The 17690-nt window shown below is 33.2% G+C and overlaps 2 protein-coding genes across 2 annotated transcripts; both read left to right on the top strand.

Moving 5' to 3' along the window:
* The first annotated feature begins 1447 nt into the window (after positions 1-1447).
* On the top strand, positions 1448-4770 carry LOC110606082 (receptor protein-tyrosine kinase CEPR1). The gene is made up of 2 exons (XM_021744828.2): positions 1448-4095; positions 4268-4770. Exons 1-2 carry the CDS (start codon positions 1563-1565, stop codon positions 4597-4599), a joined length of 2865 nt encoding a protein of 954 aa, XP_021600520.2. The 5' UTR covers positions 1448-1562; the 3' UTR covers positions 4600-4770.
* Positions 4771-14563: 9793 nt separating this feature from the next.
* LOC110607032 (tubulin alpha chain-like) lies at positions 14564-15488 on the top strand. Its single transcript, XM_043953522.1, is given in 3 exon segments — positions 14564-14704; positions 14868-15079; positions 15081-15488. Coding segments are annotated over 3 exon segments (624 nt in total). The 3' UTR covers positions 15352-15488.
* The last annotated feature ends 2202 nt before the right edge of the window (positions 15489-17690 follow it).

Genomic DNA, 17690 nt, shown 5'->3' with positions numbered 1-17690 from the left:
TATAAATTAAATTTTTATTTGCTTAAACTTCTTGATTTATTAAAAGAATTGAGAAGTTTGATTTTTATACTGAATTTCATGGTTCGAAAAATAAATGAAAAGATATTCAATTGTTATATTTTAATTTTGGATTGAATAAGCTTAAATTGGAATTAAATTGAATCCAATAATTTTACAACACCTAAGAGAAATAATAATAATAATAATAATAATAAGTTGAAAATTAATTCATCTCTAAAACTTACATGATAAGAAAATTTAAATTGAAAAGTAAGAAAAAAAATAAATTATACTACATTTAAAATAATTTAAATATATGAATTAAAAAGTATTCTATTTTTTTTGCCAAAAATAAATTAAAAAAAAAAACCTTAAAAGATACTATAGCAAGACCCATATGTGTATAATTAACCAGTTTTCAGGAAAAAAACAAAAAAACAAAAACAAAAGTAAAATACCACTTGTATGAAATATAAAATAGATGCCTGCTTTTCATATTATCTATTATAAAAAATAATGGTGGATTATTATTCACTACCTGACATGTTACAAGTCAATCCCTCAAGCAAAGGGGAGACACAAATTAAATTGGCAAAAGCTAGCTCCACTACAAACTCGGTGATGATCAAAGGACATGTGCCTCGCTTTATGCTCAGATTCGTATTCTAAATTGCCATCCTCAAGGAATAATTGGGTGGTGTTACATTATGATGACCGCTGGGCTTCCCCATCCCTCCCGTCATAAGGCCAGGCCGATAATAGCAGTCCACAATCCGGAAACTTTAAGCTCTCAAATAAGCCGGACCTAACCCGTTCATCCTCCAAACTGTACCTCTATTTAAGTCATTTGATCAGACCGGCCCAGTCCAGTTCAGTCTTAAAGTCAGACCTTCCTGGTTCCGGTCTTTTTTTCTTAAACCCGGGTACGGGAAGAAATGATTGCGGATCCAGTCATTTCGCAGCTCTGTCCACTCACGCGCCGAAAGAAATTAAATGATTGCCTGACACAGGGATGGTCCTGAAGTCATCTATACGTACGAATCTACAATAAGGGGTAGGTGGTCCATAGCGGGATGGGTATCTCGCGTGAGGAAAGGAAAGAGTATAAAAGGGAGGAAATACCCTCCTCTACGGGGAGTTTTTCTAAATTCACAAATCCATTGTAAAATTCTATGAATATGATTTTTAAAAAATTACAGATATAATTAATTTGAATTATTGATATAAGGAATATGTTTTTTTTTTTTTGGGGCTAATTTTTTTTCGAACTAGAAGCTGCTGGCTCCTCAATTGGCTTTCTTTTTACCGTTAAAATATTATTCGTTCAATTTAAAATTCAACAATCGAATAATGGTCTAAATAGAACAAAACTATGATGGTTTGAATTCTTATATTTTTCTGTACATCAAAGAATTTTCATAAAGAAAGAAAGAAAGAAAGAAAGAAAGAAGCTTTTTGAAAAGATGGCTTTTTGACTGATCAAATAGAATGATTTGCTTTTTGCTTCCCGCCCAATAATTGTTTCCTCTCCTCCAGGAAAAATTATAGCATAAATTCGAAGTATGGATATTAGATACATGGTAAAAATGCTCCTTCTCAAGGCCCCCTCTGCAACAACAACCTTAACTACCTTTATGGCTTTTCAGTCCATCTTCCTTTTTCTCTCAATTATTTCTCTGACATACCCTCTGCATGCCATCACTACAAACCAGTCCCAGTTCTTCAATCTCGTTAAAACTTCTTTGTCAGGAAATGCTTTGTCGGAATGGGATGTAACTGGAGGGAAATCTTACTGCAATTTCACAGGAGTTAGCTGCAACAGTCATGGTTATGTTGAAAAACTTGACATGGCCGGTTGGTCAATCAATGGCCGTTTTCCAGAAGGAATATGCTCTTACCTGCCAGAGTTGCGTGTTCTCCGTCTCGGCTACAACAACCTCTATGGTGATTTCTTTTACAGCATCACAAACTGCTCTAACTTGGAAGAGCTCAATATGACTTCTTTGAATCTTGGTGGAACAATTCCTGATTTATCACCATTGAAATATCTCCGCATTCTTGACATGTCATACAACCTTTTCACAGGCAATTTTCCAATGTCAGTGACTAATCTTACCAATCTTGAGTTGCTTACTTTCAATGAAAACGAGGGTCTTACATTGTGGCAACTGCCGGAGGACATTTCCAAACTGACAAAGATTCAATACTTGATCTTGTCGTCATGCATGTTGTACGGTCCAATCCCAGCATCATTAGGAAACATGACATCTCTTATCGATCTTGAATTAAGTGGAAATTTCTTGACAGGGAAAATTCCTGCAGAGATTGGATCATTGAAGAATTTGCAACAACTTGAGCTTTATTATAATGGTCACCTTTCTGGCAGTATACCTGAAGAACTTGGAAATTTGACAGAGCTAGTAGATTTGGACATCTCGGTCAATAAGTTGACAGGAAACATACCAGAATCAATATGTCGCCTTCCAAAGCTCAAATTTCTGCAGCTTTACAACAACAGCCTCATTGGAGAAATCCCAAGTGCCATTGCCAACTCAACAACTCTGCACAGTTTATCACTTTATGACAATTATCTTACTGGAGAAGTTCCACAAAACTTCGGCCAACTGTCAGCAATGGTTGTCCTAGACCTGTCAGAGAATCGCCTATCAGGTCCATTACCAACAGAAGCTTGTAAAGGAGGTAAACTGTTATACTTTCTTTTCTTGGATAACATGTTTTCTGGAGAGCTACCCGATAGTTATGCAAAATGCAACACACTTCTAAGGTTTCGAGTCAACAACAACCGTTTGGAGGGGCCAATACCAGCAGGACTTCTAGGTCTTCCCCATGTTTCAATCATTGATTTGAGTTACAATAATTTTAGTGGTTCACTTGCAAACACAATTGAAACTGCTACAAAGTTATCAGAATTGTTCTTGCAAAGTAACAAGATTTCAGGCGTTCTGCCTCCTGAAATCTCCAGGGCTAACAATCTGGTTAAGCTTGATATCAGCAATAATCTACTGTCTGGGCCAATACCTTCTCAAATTGGCTTTCTGAGCAAGTTAAATTTACTGATGCTACAAGATAACATGTTGAATTCTTCCATCCCCAAATCACTCTCTTTGTTGAAATCTCTTACTGTTCTTGATCTTTCAAATAACCTTTTGACTGGAAGTGTCCCAGAAAGTCTTAGTGTGTTGCAACCTTATTTCATTAATTTTTCAAACAATCACCTTTCTGGTCCCATTCCTTATTCTCTGATAAAAGGAGGGTTGCTGAAGAGCTTTTCTGGCAACCCAAGTCTCTGTGTTCCAATCTATGTTTCAACAGACCAAAACTTTCCCATATGCTCACAGACTTATAATAGGAAGAAAATAAGTTCTACTTGGTTGATTGGAATTCCTGCAATTATAATAATAGTCGGAGCTCTCTTGTTTCTAAACCATAAATTCTGGAGAATTAGACATAAGAACACCATTTCCTCTTCATTTTCCCCCTTCAATGCAAGCTTCAATGGAATGCGTTTTTATGAACAAGAGATGATTCAAGGCATGGTTGATAACAACAGAATGGGCCAAGAAGCATCTGGAACGGTGTACAGGATTGAATTAAGCAGTGGGCAAACAGTTGCAGTAAAGAGGCTGTGGAGTAAGGGAATGCAAAAGTCAACTGTAGAAGACAGGTTGCTTTGGGAAAAGGAGTTGAAAACTGAGGCTAAGACCATGGGAAGTATAAGTCACAAGAACATAGTCAAATTGTACTGTTACTTCTCGAGTTTGGATTCCAGCATGTTGGTTTATGAGTACATGCCAAATGGAAACCTCTGGGATGCCCTGCACGAATTTCAGGTGCATCTAGATTGGCCTACCCGTCATCAAATAGCACTTGGAGTTGCACAGTGCTTAGCTTATCTCCACCATGATCTGTCGCCACCTATTATTCACAGAAATATTAAGTCATCCAATATTCTTCTAGATGCTAACTACCAGCCCAAGGTCGCCAACTTTGGCATGCCCAGGGTTATGCAAGCAAGGGAAAGGGAAGATTCCACCATTAATGCCCTTGCAGGAGCCTATGATTATCTAGCTCCAGGTAATTTCAAATCCAACTTAATTCCATCTAGGTCACATATTCTTAGTTTTTTGAACAGTAAATCAATACATCTTGAATCATAACTTGTTTCTTTCAGTACACTTAGTTGTCTTGATTATTTGGTTTTGATTTATTTGTACAACATTTTTATTCAAGTTCATTGATGCTACAGAATATGCATATTCATCTAAAGCAACGACCAAGTGTGATGTCTACAGTTTTGGGGTGGTGCTGATGGAATTAGTAACAGGGAAAAAGCCACTAGAAGCAGAATTTGGAGAGAACAAGAATATCATACATTGGGTTTCAATGACAATGGACACCAATGAGGGAGTTAATGAAGTATTGGATAAACGACTTTTGGGATCTTTGGTTGAGATGATCCAGGTTCTGCGCATTGCTATCTGCTGTACCTGCAACAACCCAGCCCTCCGCCCAACAATGGAAGAGGTGGTCCAATTGCTGATAGAGGCAGATCCATGCAGATTCAATTCTTGCAAGTAGTCTAATATAACCGAAAAGATGTCGAATCAAGCAGCAACAATGAATTATAATTGTAATAGACTATAGGAGAGTGGTGGGGTTCTTGGTGTATTATCACAGCGTGCATCAATATAAATATGAATAAAATATAGTCCTAAAATACAGTGACTTATCATGAAGAGCGTTTTTGTCCCTCTTTCCTCCTCTTCTTCTTCTTCTTCTTCATTTTCCTTTTTGTTTTAGTTTTAACTAATGTAGCTTGTAGATTCTTTTTTCCATTTTTTTCTTTCAATTTTATGCTTTTCCATTTTGTTTTCTTGCTCTTGTACCAGGAATTTAATTAATATGACTCTATAGTAACAAAAGCTTCCATGTTGCGTAGACCAGAAATGAAGTCACCCCATGGCTTTTAAGAAATTTGCTTTTGCCTTTCTTCTTTGCTTTTATTTCATAATGGAGCTATCCAAAGAAAAGTAGCTTCAACAAAGGCACATTATTTGCTGAGGGTGAAGAGTTGTGATTCACGGGAGAAACAGATGAGTTATAATAAAGTGGAGTCCTGAGAATTTCACCCATGTTATCATCCACTGAAAGGATTAATGGGGTGATCTATTCATAAGTATCTTTGTCTCGATTTAAGTGAGGGGGAGAAGAGAAAGAATAAACCTTCTATTTATTCATTATTCCTGTTCCTTCTTTTCCAAGCTAGCTTAATTGCTTTGTAATCATGGAGGTCTAAGAATAGAAAAGCCAGCCACCATGCTAGCTTCACCATGGACAATGAACCAAGAACCTCTGCTCACAAGTTGGTCTCTTTGTTTGTCCTAGGAATTATGAGCAAAACTCAAGATTTTCCACTTCTCTAAAATAATTTTATACGTTGGATTGTAAATCAGTAATGCTCTAACGGGTAGCCAAGTCATGCTGTAGACGTTATGATGTTCAAGTTGAGGTATTCATTACCTACATGTAGCTATTTTCAGTTGTTCCCCTGAAGCAGATCAGGAATCTTTCATTTCATGGTGAAAGCAATACTTCAAAATACATATAAAGTACAGGTAATTCTGTATTGCTAATTTAGTGGATGTATGTAAATATATATATATATACATTTTTGTATACTTGTATTTATGCATATATCAGCAAGCAACTTGCGAGAAGCAAATGTAAAGACAAAATGAGAATATGTACAGGTGCTTGCATCTGTGTATGCAAAAATGTGAGTGCACAATTACAAGTGTAGTTCGTTTCAACTCTTCAGGAGTGGTACAGGGGGGGTCCTCTCAGAAGAACAAGATTCATGACGATAAATATTTATTTTATCATTGTGGAGAGCGCATAAACTAAAAGAAAAGTGCCAAGTTGTGGTTGAAGTTTAAATGGAATTGTTCTCCAAGTGAAAAGACAGAATATCAAGGCCTACTTGGCTATGATAAGGACCCAAGACAGACATGTCTGCCATGGTTTCGTCGAGCAAGAGATCAAATCAGGTGTCCACAACACATTAGACAAATAACTGAGAAATATTTCTGTAAAATTTAATCAAAAGTCATGAACACGTAATGTTTTTTTTTACAAAAAGTTTTCACTTCCACTGAATTTTGAAATGGTGGAGAGATAAGAAAAGTAACCTGTTTCCACCACTTAGATGCTAATGGAGATGCCGCTTCAGTGCCTGAAATAATAAATTAGTACTAAATTAGAAAAGTGCAAACAAATAAAATAATGAAGGTGATTATAATCATTACTAGCTCAAAATAAAAGTGCAGTTACAAAAATTTTGAAGGAACAGCAAATACAAGTTGATAATTATAACGCAATGAGGATTCCGTCCAGGATACATGTTACCAACAGCTCAATTGACTGAACTGGATCAAGCATTTACAATCATATTATCACCACATTAAACAGGAGTCATCAGATTAAAATTCACTACTAGCTAGTTGAATTAGGTAAACGAACATGTTTCAGAGCTGTGAATTCAACGAGTCTGCATTGAAACATTCTACCAAACATGTGTTGTGCGTCCCAAGTTAAAAATACTGACGATTTCTCGCACGCCACGACCTGGTTAAACAAATCATCTGACATAAACGGCCGTTAAAAGTGTTGCTAAATAAAGTGAGAATGGACGTGCCTTTGCGGCGGAGTTCATTGAAGCAATGAAAGCCCAAATTATGTACCCTTCTTGTGGCCTTGTCTGTTTCAGTTCTGAGGTCCAAGATGGCAAAGTAATAGAAATTTCTTCAAGGTAAGCTTAGGCATTTGTGGGCTTAACCCAGGTTTGCCGCCAAACTTTAAGGTCCAATCCGTTAGATCAAGTTGGCACAGCTAAGAAAATCAAGCAACTGATAAATGCTTAAAACTTTTTTTTTTTTCCCGAATATAGAAAAGAAATAGTGATCAAATATACTTGGCTAACACAATGAGAAATGTCATGTAATTAGTAATTCCATCTGGACATAATGGATGGACTCCATGATTACAAATTAAATACAAGTTTCAAAAGCTCAAAAAAGTAAGCAAAATTCTAATTGGGTCGTGAGTTTGTCTTTTGAATTACACTCTGTAAAAGCTCACTATTAGTTGTGAGTTTGTCTAACCTAACGTTATCCAATGTTAAGAAACCTCATTATAAATTCCAATTTCTAGGTAAAATTTTATTATTTTGTAACTTTGGGGGAAAAAAAGAAGCCTTTTCTAAGGGCTCTCTGTCTTTATGTGTGAAGGCAGCAGAGGAGAGAAGAGGTTGCAGGCAGTGGCTCCTTGCAACCAAACATTTACCTATATTTATCACCTAATTAACTACTCTCATCTACCTATCTATTTAACCACTCCCAAGTTTCAACTGCTGCAGCTTCAGTTCATCTGACAGACAATTCCATGTTGCTCAGTGACAGCCCAACCCTTTTCCTGCAATTTTTGGAACAACAATTCTTGTGTTCTGTGGTGGGTTTTGTTTCTTATTACTATTACTTTTCCGCTAGTATTAATGTTTAAGGTTCAGAGCTAAATTGTTTTTAGAAAATAAATATTATATATATATAAAATTTTCAATTTTATAATAAAAATATATTGAAAATAAATACTTCTTTATTTAACCTGGCATTTCTTTATTATTTTTAATGTGCTAAATATTATTATTTCTCTTTTTTAATCTGGCTAAGACCCCTAATAAATAGTTTTAAGGTGAACTCCCTTTATTTTGTGAAAAATAATATATATATATATATATAATATTTTCAGGAAAATTTATTTTAAGAAAATAATTTAGTTTTCATTTAAATAGAATAAATAAAATTTAAAAATAATTTAAATACTTATAGATTTAATTTGATAGTAAATATATCTGAATAAATTTGAAAAATTTTAAATTTTACTCCTTCAATCCTATATCCATTTAAAAAAATAATAATAAAACTTTCAAAAATTTTTTAAGAAGTTCTTTTCATTTTGAAATGATAAAGTTTTTTAATAATTAAACATTACTTAAATTCTTGTAACTTGGGAAACATTTTAGTTTTATAAGAAAAAATTACTATTTAATTTTTATATTATAAAAAAATTAATTAACTATTTAATTTTAAAAATATATTAAAATATTTTTAATATTTTAAAAATTTTATTAATTAATTATTTTATTAATTTTAATTATTAAATATTATATTATTTAATTTTTATAATTTTAAAAAATTTATTAATTAATTTATTAAATTTCTAAAAAATCTACTAATATGTCACTTTGTATTAAAAATATTTATTTTTTTAATAATATTTAACCATTAAAATTAATGGAAAAATTAATTAATATATTTTTTTAAATATTAATAATATTTTAATATATTTTTTAAAATTAATAGTCTAACTAATAAATTTTTTTACATCATAAAAATTAAATAATAAATTTTTATAATTTTATTTATTGTCCCAACTACTATCCAAATACAAAAGGTATTTTCATAAGTGGAGGTTTTGGACTTTGTTTTTCTATAAAATAATTTGTATGTGAATTTTTTTAAAAAGTTTTTCTAACAAAAAATACTTAAAAAAATAAAAAATAATTTATTTTTTATTACTTTATTATAAAATTAAAATAAGAACTTTATGAGAAAAATATTTAAAGTCCACAAAATATCTAATTCATTCAAAAAGATAAAGTCATTATTTTTAAAAATAACTTATTTTTAATTTGATAGTATAAATATTTTTTAGTTAATCAATTTTCTCAAGTGCACTAAATATTATAAAATGAAAAAAAAAACCCTTAAATACATCAACTTATTTTCCTAACGTTTGCAAATAATATTAGTTTGTCAATAGTAGAAAAACTTTTAGTACTATAAATTTTATCAATTTATTAAAAAATATATATATATGCATTTCGCCTCTTCAATAATGGAAGGCGATAACGTATAAAAAATATAATCTCCAAAATCATAACACATATAGGCATGAATAAAAATTCTTTTTATTTGGTCGGGCTAAACAATAAAAAATCCAATCTATTGAATACAAAAAATTGCCAGCAAAACCCTTAAATTTATTCAAATTTAAAACGGATAAACTGATCAATCTTTTCGAAGATTAGAGAGAACGGATAAATCGATCTTCTCAAAAATTCGTACTACGACAAAGGTTTGAATGCTAACATAGCCAACTTGAAAGAAACTCATTTCTATATAAATCAAATGAAATCGATAGACCCGATGAAATTAAAATAAAGATGTCGACCTTTTATTAGCTGATCGCCTCTTTAATTCACTATAAAAATTATAAGTGTGCATATAGAGATTATGAATCGGCTAATTTTATATTTATTGTCTTATAAATTATGTACCGTTTGATACATATATATAAAAGTATCATGTCCCATAAAAAAGAAATAAAATTAAAGATATCAATTTTATTTAAAAGTATTTATGCATCAAATTAATTATAAAAGAAAATCTCTTTCTCAAAACAGAGAACCCATCTCTGGAGAATCCATTAGAGACCATGCACCTGCCTTACGACCCACGATACAACCCTACTTCGTCGCTGCGCTTACCTCCCGTTGCCGTCCATGATCATGGCGACATATGCTGCCACATCAACCTCGGCTACATGTTGATTTTACGACCGGCCTTTTACGATCGGCCCATTAAATCATAAGTTATTATTTTAATTGTTAAAAGAAAAATATTATGTGATTTTAAATAAAAATTTGTGAACATATTTCGTTCAAGATATAAAAATAAATTTATTTAAGTAATTTTTTATAAAAAATAAAGAATTTTTTTGATAAAGAAATCACTCAAATATAAAAAAGAAATGGGCTATTTTATCACAAAACACACCCATAAATAACAATGACCTACATGCCGTATCTTTGGCAGACCTACCTAACCCCTTCCTTGTTACTCAGAAAAAAACCCCTCATTCTGATGCAGCCCAGCAATTATTTACCCCTATCATGGAATTGCTCGGCTTTTATTTAATATTTTAATAATAACAATTTTGATTTTGAGTTATTCAATTCAATATTTAATTTCATTTTTAATAAACTAATGCTATTAAAAATATTTTTTAAAATCTTTATCTGGTTCAAATTAAACCAGTGAATGGTTAACTGATTCGAGGCATTAAATTAGCTATTTCGGTTCTAAACCCAACCGGACTCGCTCTCAGCTGAGGCATTGATTTGTGCAGAGAGTACTTGGTCAGACCTTACGTCACTTTAAAGTCCAAAAAACAACAGCTGTGACTGTGAGGCTCCTGTATTTTTACATGCGCCAGGAACCACCCAAGTAACACTAGCAGAATCTCTCTATTTATTTTTATTTATATATATATTTTTTTAAAATTTGCATATTTGTATTATGAAGAATATTAATATTTTTGGGTTGTTGAATTTCTCGATGTACAAAGGGGGTAAAAGCCTAAAAGGATTACATGAGAGAGAGAGAGAGAGAGAGAGGCAGCAGAGACAAAACGGTGAGTATTAGAGCACGAGAGGAACAAGAAAGAAAGTTGAAAATGGCTTTTCACCACCGACCTCTTCCAAATCCAAGAAACCAATGCGTCTTCCTTCTCCTTACCAATCAAATTTCCTTTTAAGATACAAACAAGCCTCTCCTGTTTTCTCTCTTCTTTTCTTTCCTTTTCTTTTCCTTTTTTTTTTAAATTTATTTTCTTTCAGTAAACCCCTTGAAAACCAGACACACTCCGGAGAAAGAGAAGCTATGTGTTTCTTGGGCTTGCCTGGGCTACACTGTTCTGCAATGGCTTCTGTTGTTGAGGGCTTGTTTTTCTCTTCGGTTTTGTGGAATGACGGAGCTACCCTTCCTCACCATGAGCTGCTCCCTCACCTTGCCTTTGTAAATCGAAGGTCATTTTGGTGCATTCACAGATAAGAGAAGCGACCCAGTACAATGTAGGTGTTTAAAAGGCAGACAGGATGGAGCCAGGCAAATGTATACATAGTTTCACTCTGAAAAATGAAAAGGAAAAAAAAAGCAAATATCTCACACTCCTCTTTAAATGTTCTCGTTCTTCTTCTTGTTGCTGTTTTATTTTTATTTTCGTTGTTTTATTCTACTTTTGATATTTTCAAAGGAGGAAAAGCATATGATTAGTTGTCGATGATGGGTATTTATTATTGCACATCAAAATGCCGAGGAGACTGTATGTGAAGCATTTTGATGATGGGTTTTTCATATGTATGTATCCCAAAATGTTTATACCCATTTTCCAGTTTATTGAAATGATCATTATTGGTGATGATGTATGCTTTTCTCAATTTTCCATACATTCAGTTGCTTATTCAAATATAGTGACATAGTTTTCTACATGTCTTTCCCATTTTGATACTTTTTTTTTTATATTTTCCGGCTTGTGTGGTATGATTGAATATTTTATCTGCCAGATGGCTATGGGAAGCCGTTTATATGTCGGTGATTTTCATTTATTCCTTGTCCTTTCCTATTGGAGCAAGTAATGGTTTTGGGGTTTTGAGAGACTAAAGCAGACAGAGAGAAGAATGATTTGCATTGCCTTTTTATGGCATTTGAAATTGTTGTATATAGTTTCTTTTGTGTTTTTGCTGATTGCAGTAGTGTTTGTGGAATACATGGCGAAAAAGCCAGATGGAGGAGTAAGACACTACTGCATTTTTAGTGGTCCCTTCCTTTCTTCCTTTGTTATTATTAACATTCATCCTTCTTTTTATCCTAAATGATTGTTTGGTATGTTTGCCAGCGATACATGTTTCCATGGATTCTTTATCTTAGTTTAAGGGGCCATAATTAGTGAACCAGTTCTTGTATGACATGGCATTGCTGTTATCAAATTGAATAAGTTGATTATTATTGATGCATTATATGGAATTTATGATTTGAGTGTCTTCTTCGTGTTCATACTTTGCCTACTGGAATGGTATGATTTAGTCCTTAAGGCCCTAAGGAATCACATTGGAACCTTGTAAATGCAAAGACAACGAGCAGCTTGTCAATGCCTGTGATCTTCATTTCATGAAATTCTCTGTAAAGAGGCTTTAGCATGATGAGTGAAACAATGTATGATTGGATATGCTTTTCATGTGACATTCTATACAAGTTAATTGTCAGCTCTGTGCTTGTCCTAGTTGCAGATTTTGTTACTAGAAAGGAATATATATAAAATTAATTGATCATAAATAAAATATTTGAAGTATTAATTTCACTCAAATTATAGTTGAGAAGCTTGTTTTGGTTGAATTATATTATGTTGGAAGTCTTAAAAACTTTACAAATACATGAATGCTTTAAATTGAAGTATATTTCTGCCCTTTTGAGGCAAAGGGACATAAAAACTCTCTTGGCACTTGCAGGTAGAGGTTCTGTAATTGAGTCTTGATAACCTGGCATGTAGTCTTCATTTGTCTTTTATGTATATGTATAGTAAAAGCTGCATTTCTTTGGTAGTACTCCGGTGGAATGTTTGAAATAATTTTTTTCCTTATTGCATGTAAAACCTTAATATTGATAGACTATATTTCCATATTGTGCTTCATCTTTTCTTTCCACGGGCTTGTGGACTCTTGTAAAATGGCTATTGTGGAGAGAAGGATTTCTGTCTCATGACAGCTTCATACTTGTATTTTAAGTGTACTTGTGTTGGTTCTGTTTGTTCTAAGTAACTATTAGTTTCATTTCATATTCTATCTAAAAACTGTCCCTTGACAGATATTTCACTAGCATTGCTTCCTATTTCCAAACTAAGAGGTAGCTATATAATAATGTGTTGGTTCTGTTTGTTCTAAGTAACTATTATTTTCATTTCATATTCTATCTGAAAACTGTCCATTGACAGATATTTCACTAGCATTGCTTCCTATTTCCAAACTAAGAAGTAGCTATATAATAAACATCTCGTATGTCCGCAAAAAATTTCCGTCCATGTTTTGCTTATGCTACAGTTGCATTCCAACTCTTAAATGTACCATATTCTTCTTTTATGTAATTTCTCTTACAAGTTTGAGTCTGAACTGTCTCAACTTTATTCCACAGCATCTCATTTTGGCTTAGAGAAAGTTGGTTTTCAATTTTTGAGCCATCACTTGCCTAAAAGTTCTAAATTGTTAGAAAGAGGATCATTGATGCACAAATACACGCTTTTCTTGGATGGCTTAAGCTTTTTGATTGGATGGTTGTTTAGTTTCATGGGTGATCCTATACTCAAACAATAAACAAGCAATTTCGAAGCTATTAATGCCATATGCCCTTGAGTAAGCATCAAGCTTATTGTTGTGCCTCTGCCTGATCGTTTAAGCTTTCAGACTACATGGTTATTTAGCAATATCTTTATTTATGTATTTGCATGAGATTCTGCTGGTGGTCAAAATTTACAAGGAAGTCATAGTATGATTAGTTATTCATTGTATTTAAACTTTTACTGCTTGTACATGTTCACTTGATGCTCCATGATCCAGTAAAATATAATGATTTGCCATATATTCCAATAATTGGACACTAGTTTTAGCTGTTATTCCTTGCTTGGTGTGAATAATTCTTTCCATATGTTTTGTCAGTTAGTCATGTTCTTTAGCCTTCATGACTTTTGTGTCAGTCCAGTACCTATGGTTAGTATGACTCTTTCTTATTCAATACATTTTAATAAGATATCACAAACGTTTTATTAGATGTCACTTATAGTCTGCTATCATCAATATGAGCTTTCAATTTACAGAGAGTGCAGTTTTGCAGGGTAAATAATTGTTTGCATACTTTTGTTTTGGCTTATTGGTGTCATATTTGCTGTTTCTTTATTGACTGAAATGTTATTTTAGTGAAAGATTCATCTTGGTCGTCTTTCTATTGTATATGGTCATCAAGTTCTCTGAATAGGATAATGCTCCACGGTTGGATTACTAGTCACTGTGTAGGACATGCATGTCCTCCAAAGAAGCCGGCAGAAATTTAAGGTGGACTGCTTGTACCTGTTGTTTATTTTGAGTGGTCGTCTCTTATGTACTACTGGTGTAACCTTGAGTCTAGTCCTCCACCTTGGCCACCCAATTGTATTGAGATTAATATGGATATTTGTTTTGGAGCTGAGATGATTTGCTTAAGTTCATGGGGTTTCATCATTTGTGTTTAATTCTGAACCAAAGAACTCGGTGCAGAACTCCTGAAAGCTCCCTGCAAAACTGCACTGTGTTAAGCTGTGAAATTCTGTAACATACTCAACCATTTCATAAAAATAAGACGATGATGCATCTATGTACAATTTTTAATTTAATATAGTTTAGTTTTCCTTTGAATTTCAATTTAAATAAGGCACACAAAATGTAAAACTATATTAAAAGTATATTTCAAAAAAATTCGATTCGAGAAAGTTTAAATGATGAATAAAAAATTCTAGATTTTTGGTATGGATGTTCGTTTCGGCCCGAAAATGAGAATCGTGCGTGTACTCAAACTTTGCAAAACCCCCCTTGTCACTGTTGGGCCAAGCTTAGTGTCTAAAGATGGGCCCACTGATCGAGACGTTGGATCTACTCTCCACTGATAGCCCAACTGGCGTTACCGGTTTGAACCAATGTTCCATACGAAATGTCATTATTACCCTTCTCAAATTTACCGCCCACTCATGGACGGTTGGTAACACGGCAATTTCATTAAATAGCAAGCTCATTTTTCCAGAGAAATCAAAATTCAAAACTGAGTGGGCAATTAACCATGGTTAGACGTTGTTGGGCCAACCTAGGGTAGCCGATGATAATTCGCTGACGCCTGACGATTTATTTAACCATGGTTAACTAACCTCCGTAGGTTCCACGTACCATCGTTCACTTTGTATTTTCCCCGTATAAAACCCGGAAACCGTCGACTCTCACCTCTGGAAGGCGTCTTCATAAACGCCGCTCTAATATTAAGTTTCTAATTCTCACCAAGGATGTGAATGCAGCTGTTGCCACCATCAAGACTAAGCACACAATCCAATTTGTTGATTGGTGCCCTACCGAATTCAAGTGTGGCATCAACTGTTGTTCCTGGAGGTGACCTTGCCAGGGTGCAAAGGGCTGTTTGCATGATCTCCAATTCCACAAGTGTTGCAGAAGTCTTCTCCCGTATTGATCATAAGTTTGATCTCATGTATGCGAAGCGTGCCTTTGTGCACTGGTATGTGGATGAGGGCACGGAAGAAGGAGAGTTCCCTGAGGCCCGCGAGGATCTTGCTGCACTGGAGAAGGACTATGAGGAGGTTGGTGCAGAATCTGCTGAAGGGGACGATGGTGAGGAAGGAGATGAGTAGTATTGATTGAGGACTTTTTGTGTGATATTATGGCCATTGCTATGGTTGGGATTGCTAAGCATTTGCTACTAAAAGAGAATTGAAAGTATGGGATTGAGTTTTAAGTTCAATTTTTATCGTTTCAATTTGCTGCTTGCTGTCTTTCTTATTTATTTGATTTGTTTATTTTTAAGAACAAAGAACAAAAAGTAAATTCCATACAGAACAGAAGCAGTCTGAAACACAGTAGCTGTGATTAGTAATTAGTGGGAGGGCTTTATATCACAACCTAAGAATTATGCGAACAGGGCAAACTCATTTTACAAAAGAAAAAAGTACTATAATATGCTTTTTATTTCAAAAAATACATTAAAATATGCATTTAAAAAATTTACTAATTATTTTTTATTAATTTTACAGTTAAATATTTTATTATTTAATTTTTATAATTTTTTAAAAAATATTAATTAATGTTTTAAATTTTTTTAAAAATTTACTAATTAATCTTTTATATAAAAATATTTTAATTTTTTTTATAATATTTAATAATTAAAATTAACAAAAAATATAATTCACCGTAATTAAGTAATTTTATTAGTAGATACATATTGTATCTAGTCAACTGTAGAAAAATATCCAAACAATCTATATTAATACATTAACTTGATTACCAAATAATTAAAATATTATCAGTAAAAAATAAACTTCTGCTCCAAAAAGAGAGAAAGAGTGACGGTGAGAAAATGCGTTTAATATGTCTAAAATATTATCAGGTTCATTGGCCGGTGGAAAAAAGTTTCGGCTTTCAAAACTCCTTTCCGTGTGTTTAATATATATTTCCTTTCCTGTCTGTCTAATGTATAATTTTGTATGGCTTTTATTTTATTTTATATAAAATTTTTATTTATTTAATTGATTTAACATTTGTATTGTGATTTGTCTGGCTTTTAGAATTTTAATTGATTTAACATTTGTATGGCTTTTAAAATTTTAAATTTTAGACATATAATTTTTATGTATGAGCAGGAATTTCATTTATTGATGCTGTTAATTTAGAATCACATTGCTAAGTTGAGCGATTAACAGTTTTTAATGAATTTTATCGCATCTTCTTTTTTAGTGTGAAGTTATTTTATTACAAGTTCAAATATCATGTACTGCTTAGTCCAGCGAAAATTAAGAGAAGTTTATTTTGGTTGCAGTTGAATTTTTTTGATTTAACTGCTTTTGGATTGAATTTCCTGTTACTTGTCTTTATTTTGAGTTTTTTTTAACTTTTTTGGACATGCATATTGCCATTATTTCAGATGCGATCTCTTTTTTTTTTTTTTTTTGTTATTGGCCGTGGTAGTCGGTGAATTATTGTTTGGCGGTAAATAGTTTCAGAAGCATTTCTGTCGGCACCGTCTGAGTTCCTCTGCACATGAGCTTGCTTTGTAGTCTTGGACTGGATCTTCTGTTATTGTGTGGGCTTGCATTTTCATTTTGGTCTTAAATCTCTTATTTTTGGCCTATCGGACTTAGTTTAATTGCATGTTAAAAACTATATTAATACATCAAAAGTAAATTATTTTAACTAATTTTGACCCTCATTTTACAGATTTGTCATTCATGGCCCTTAGACAAGCCAATCTGCATCCCTGGTTCTATGGACTTTTTCCTACTCTACTGTGGTCCCGTTGTGCTTCTCCACTTTCCTTGATTCCCCTTCTCCTTACACCTGCAGGTTGACACTTACTGCCCTTGTCTACAATAGTAGTCTCCATTTGGTAACCTATTGTCCATGCCACCAGTTGGTCCATTTTTCGATGGTGAGATGATAGAAAGCGATGTCGTGTTTGCCGTGAAGTCAGTTAGAAGCACCAGCCTAGCAATTGATCATAACACCTTGCAATTAAATGATTAATCAAATTAAGTCCAATCAGAATTAGGCACCCATTGAGTTTAAGAAATGAAATGAACTTGATGCATCTCATTTGTCCAACAAGCACAATATGTCAGGGATGAATTGCATAAACAAGGGGCATTGTTAATTGCATCAAAGCAACTGGCAATAAAACATAACATTCAGTTTAACAGAAACTAGTTCATACCTCTCCAATTAGAATTAGGCAATTCAATTAAGTCTAATCAGAATTACTTATAAATACAACCAAGGAGTTGCCGTCGATGTTCTTGTTTACGTAGGTTCGAAATCCTCGGAGGGTTGTTCGCTTGATCTCCCTTGTAATAATTTTAGGTTTTATCTTAATTTATAAGTACTAACTGTAACAGAAAATCCAGTTAAATTCTTGCATTTGTGAAAAGTAGAAATTAAAAAAAAAATCACGAACATACTAATTACACAGCTAATGCCCAAA

The sequence above is a fragment of the Manihot esculenta genome, chromosome 18, assembly GCF_001659605.2.
Source record: "Manihot esculenta cultivar AM560-2 chromosome 18, M.esculenta_v8, whole genome shotgun sequence".
Lineage (NCBI taxonomy): Eukaryota > Viridiplantae > Streptophyta > Magnoliopsida > Malpighiales > Euphorbiaceae > Manihot > Manihot esculenta.
This window is presented reverse-complemented; position numbering and strand designations above follow the sequence as displayed.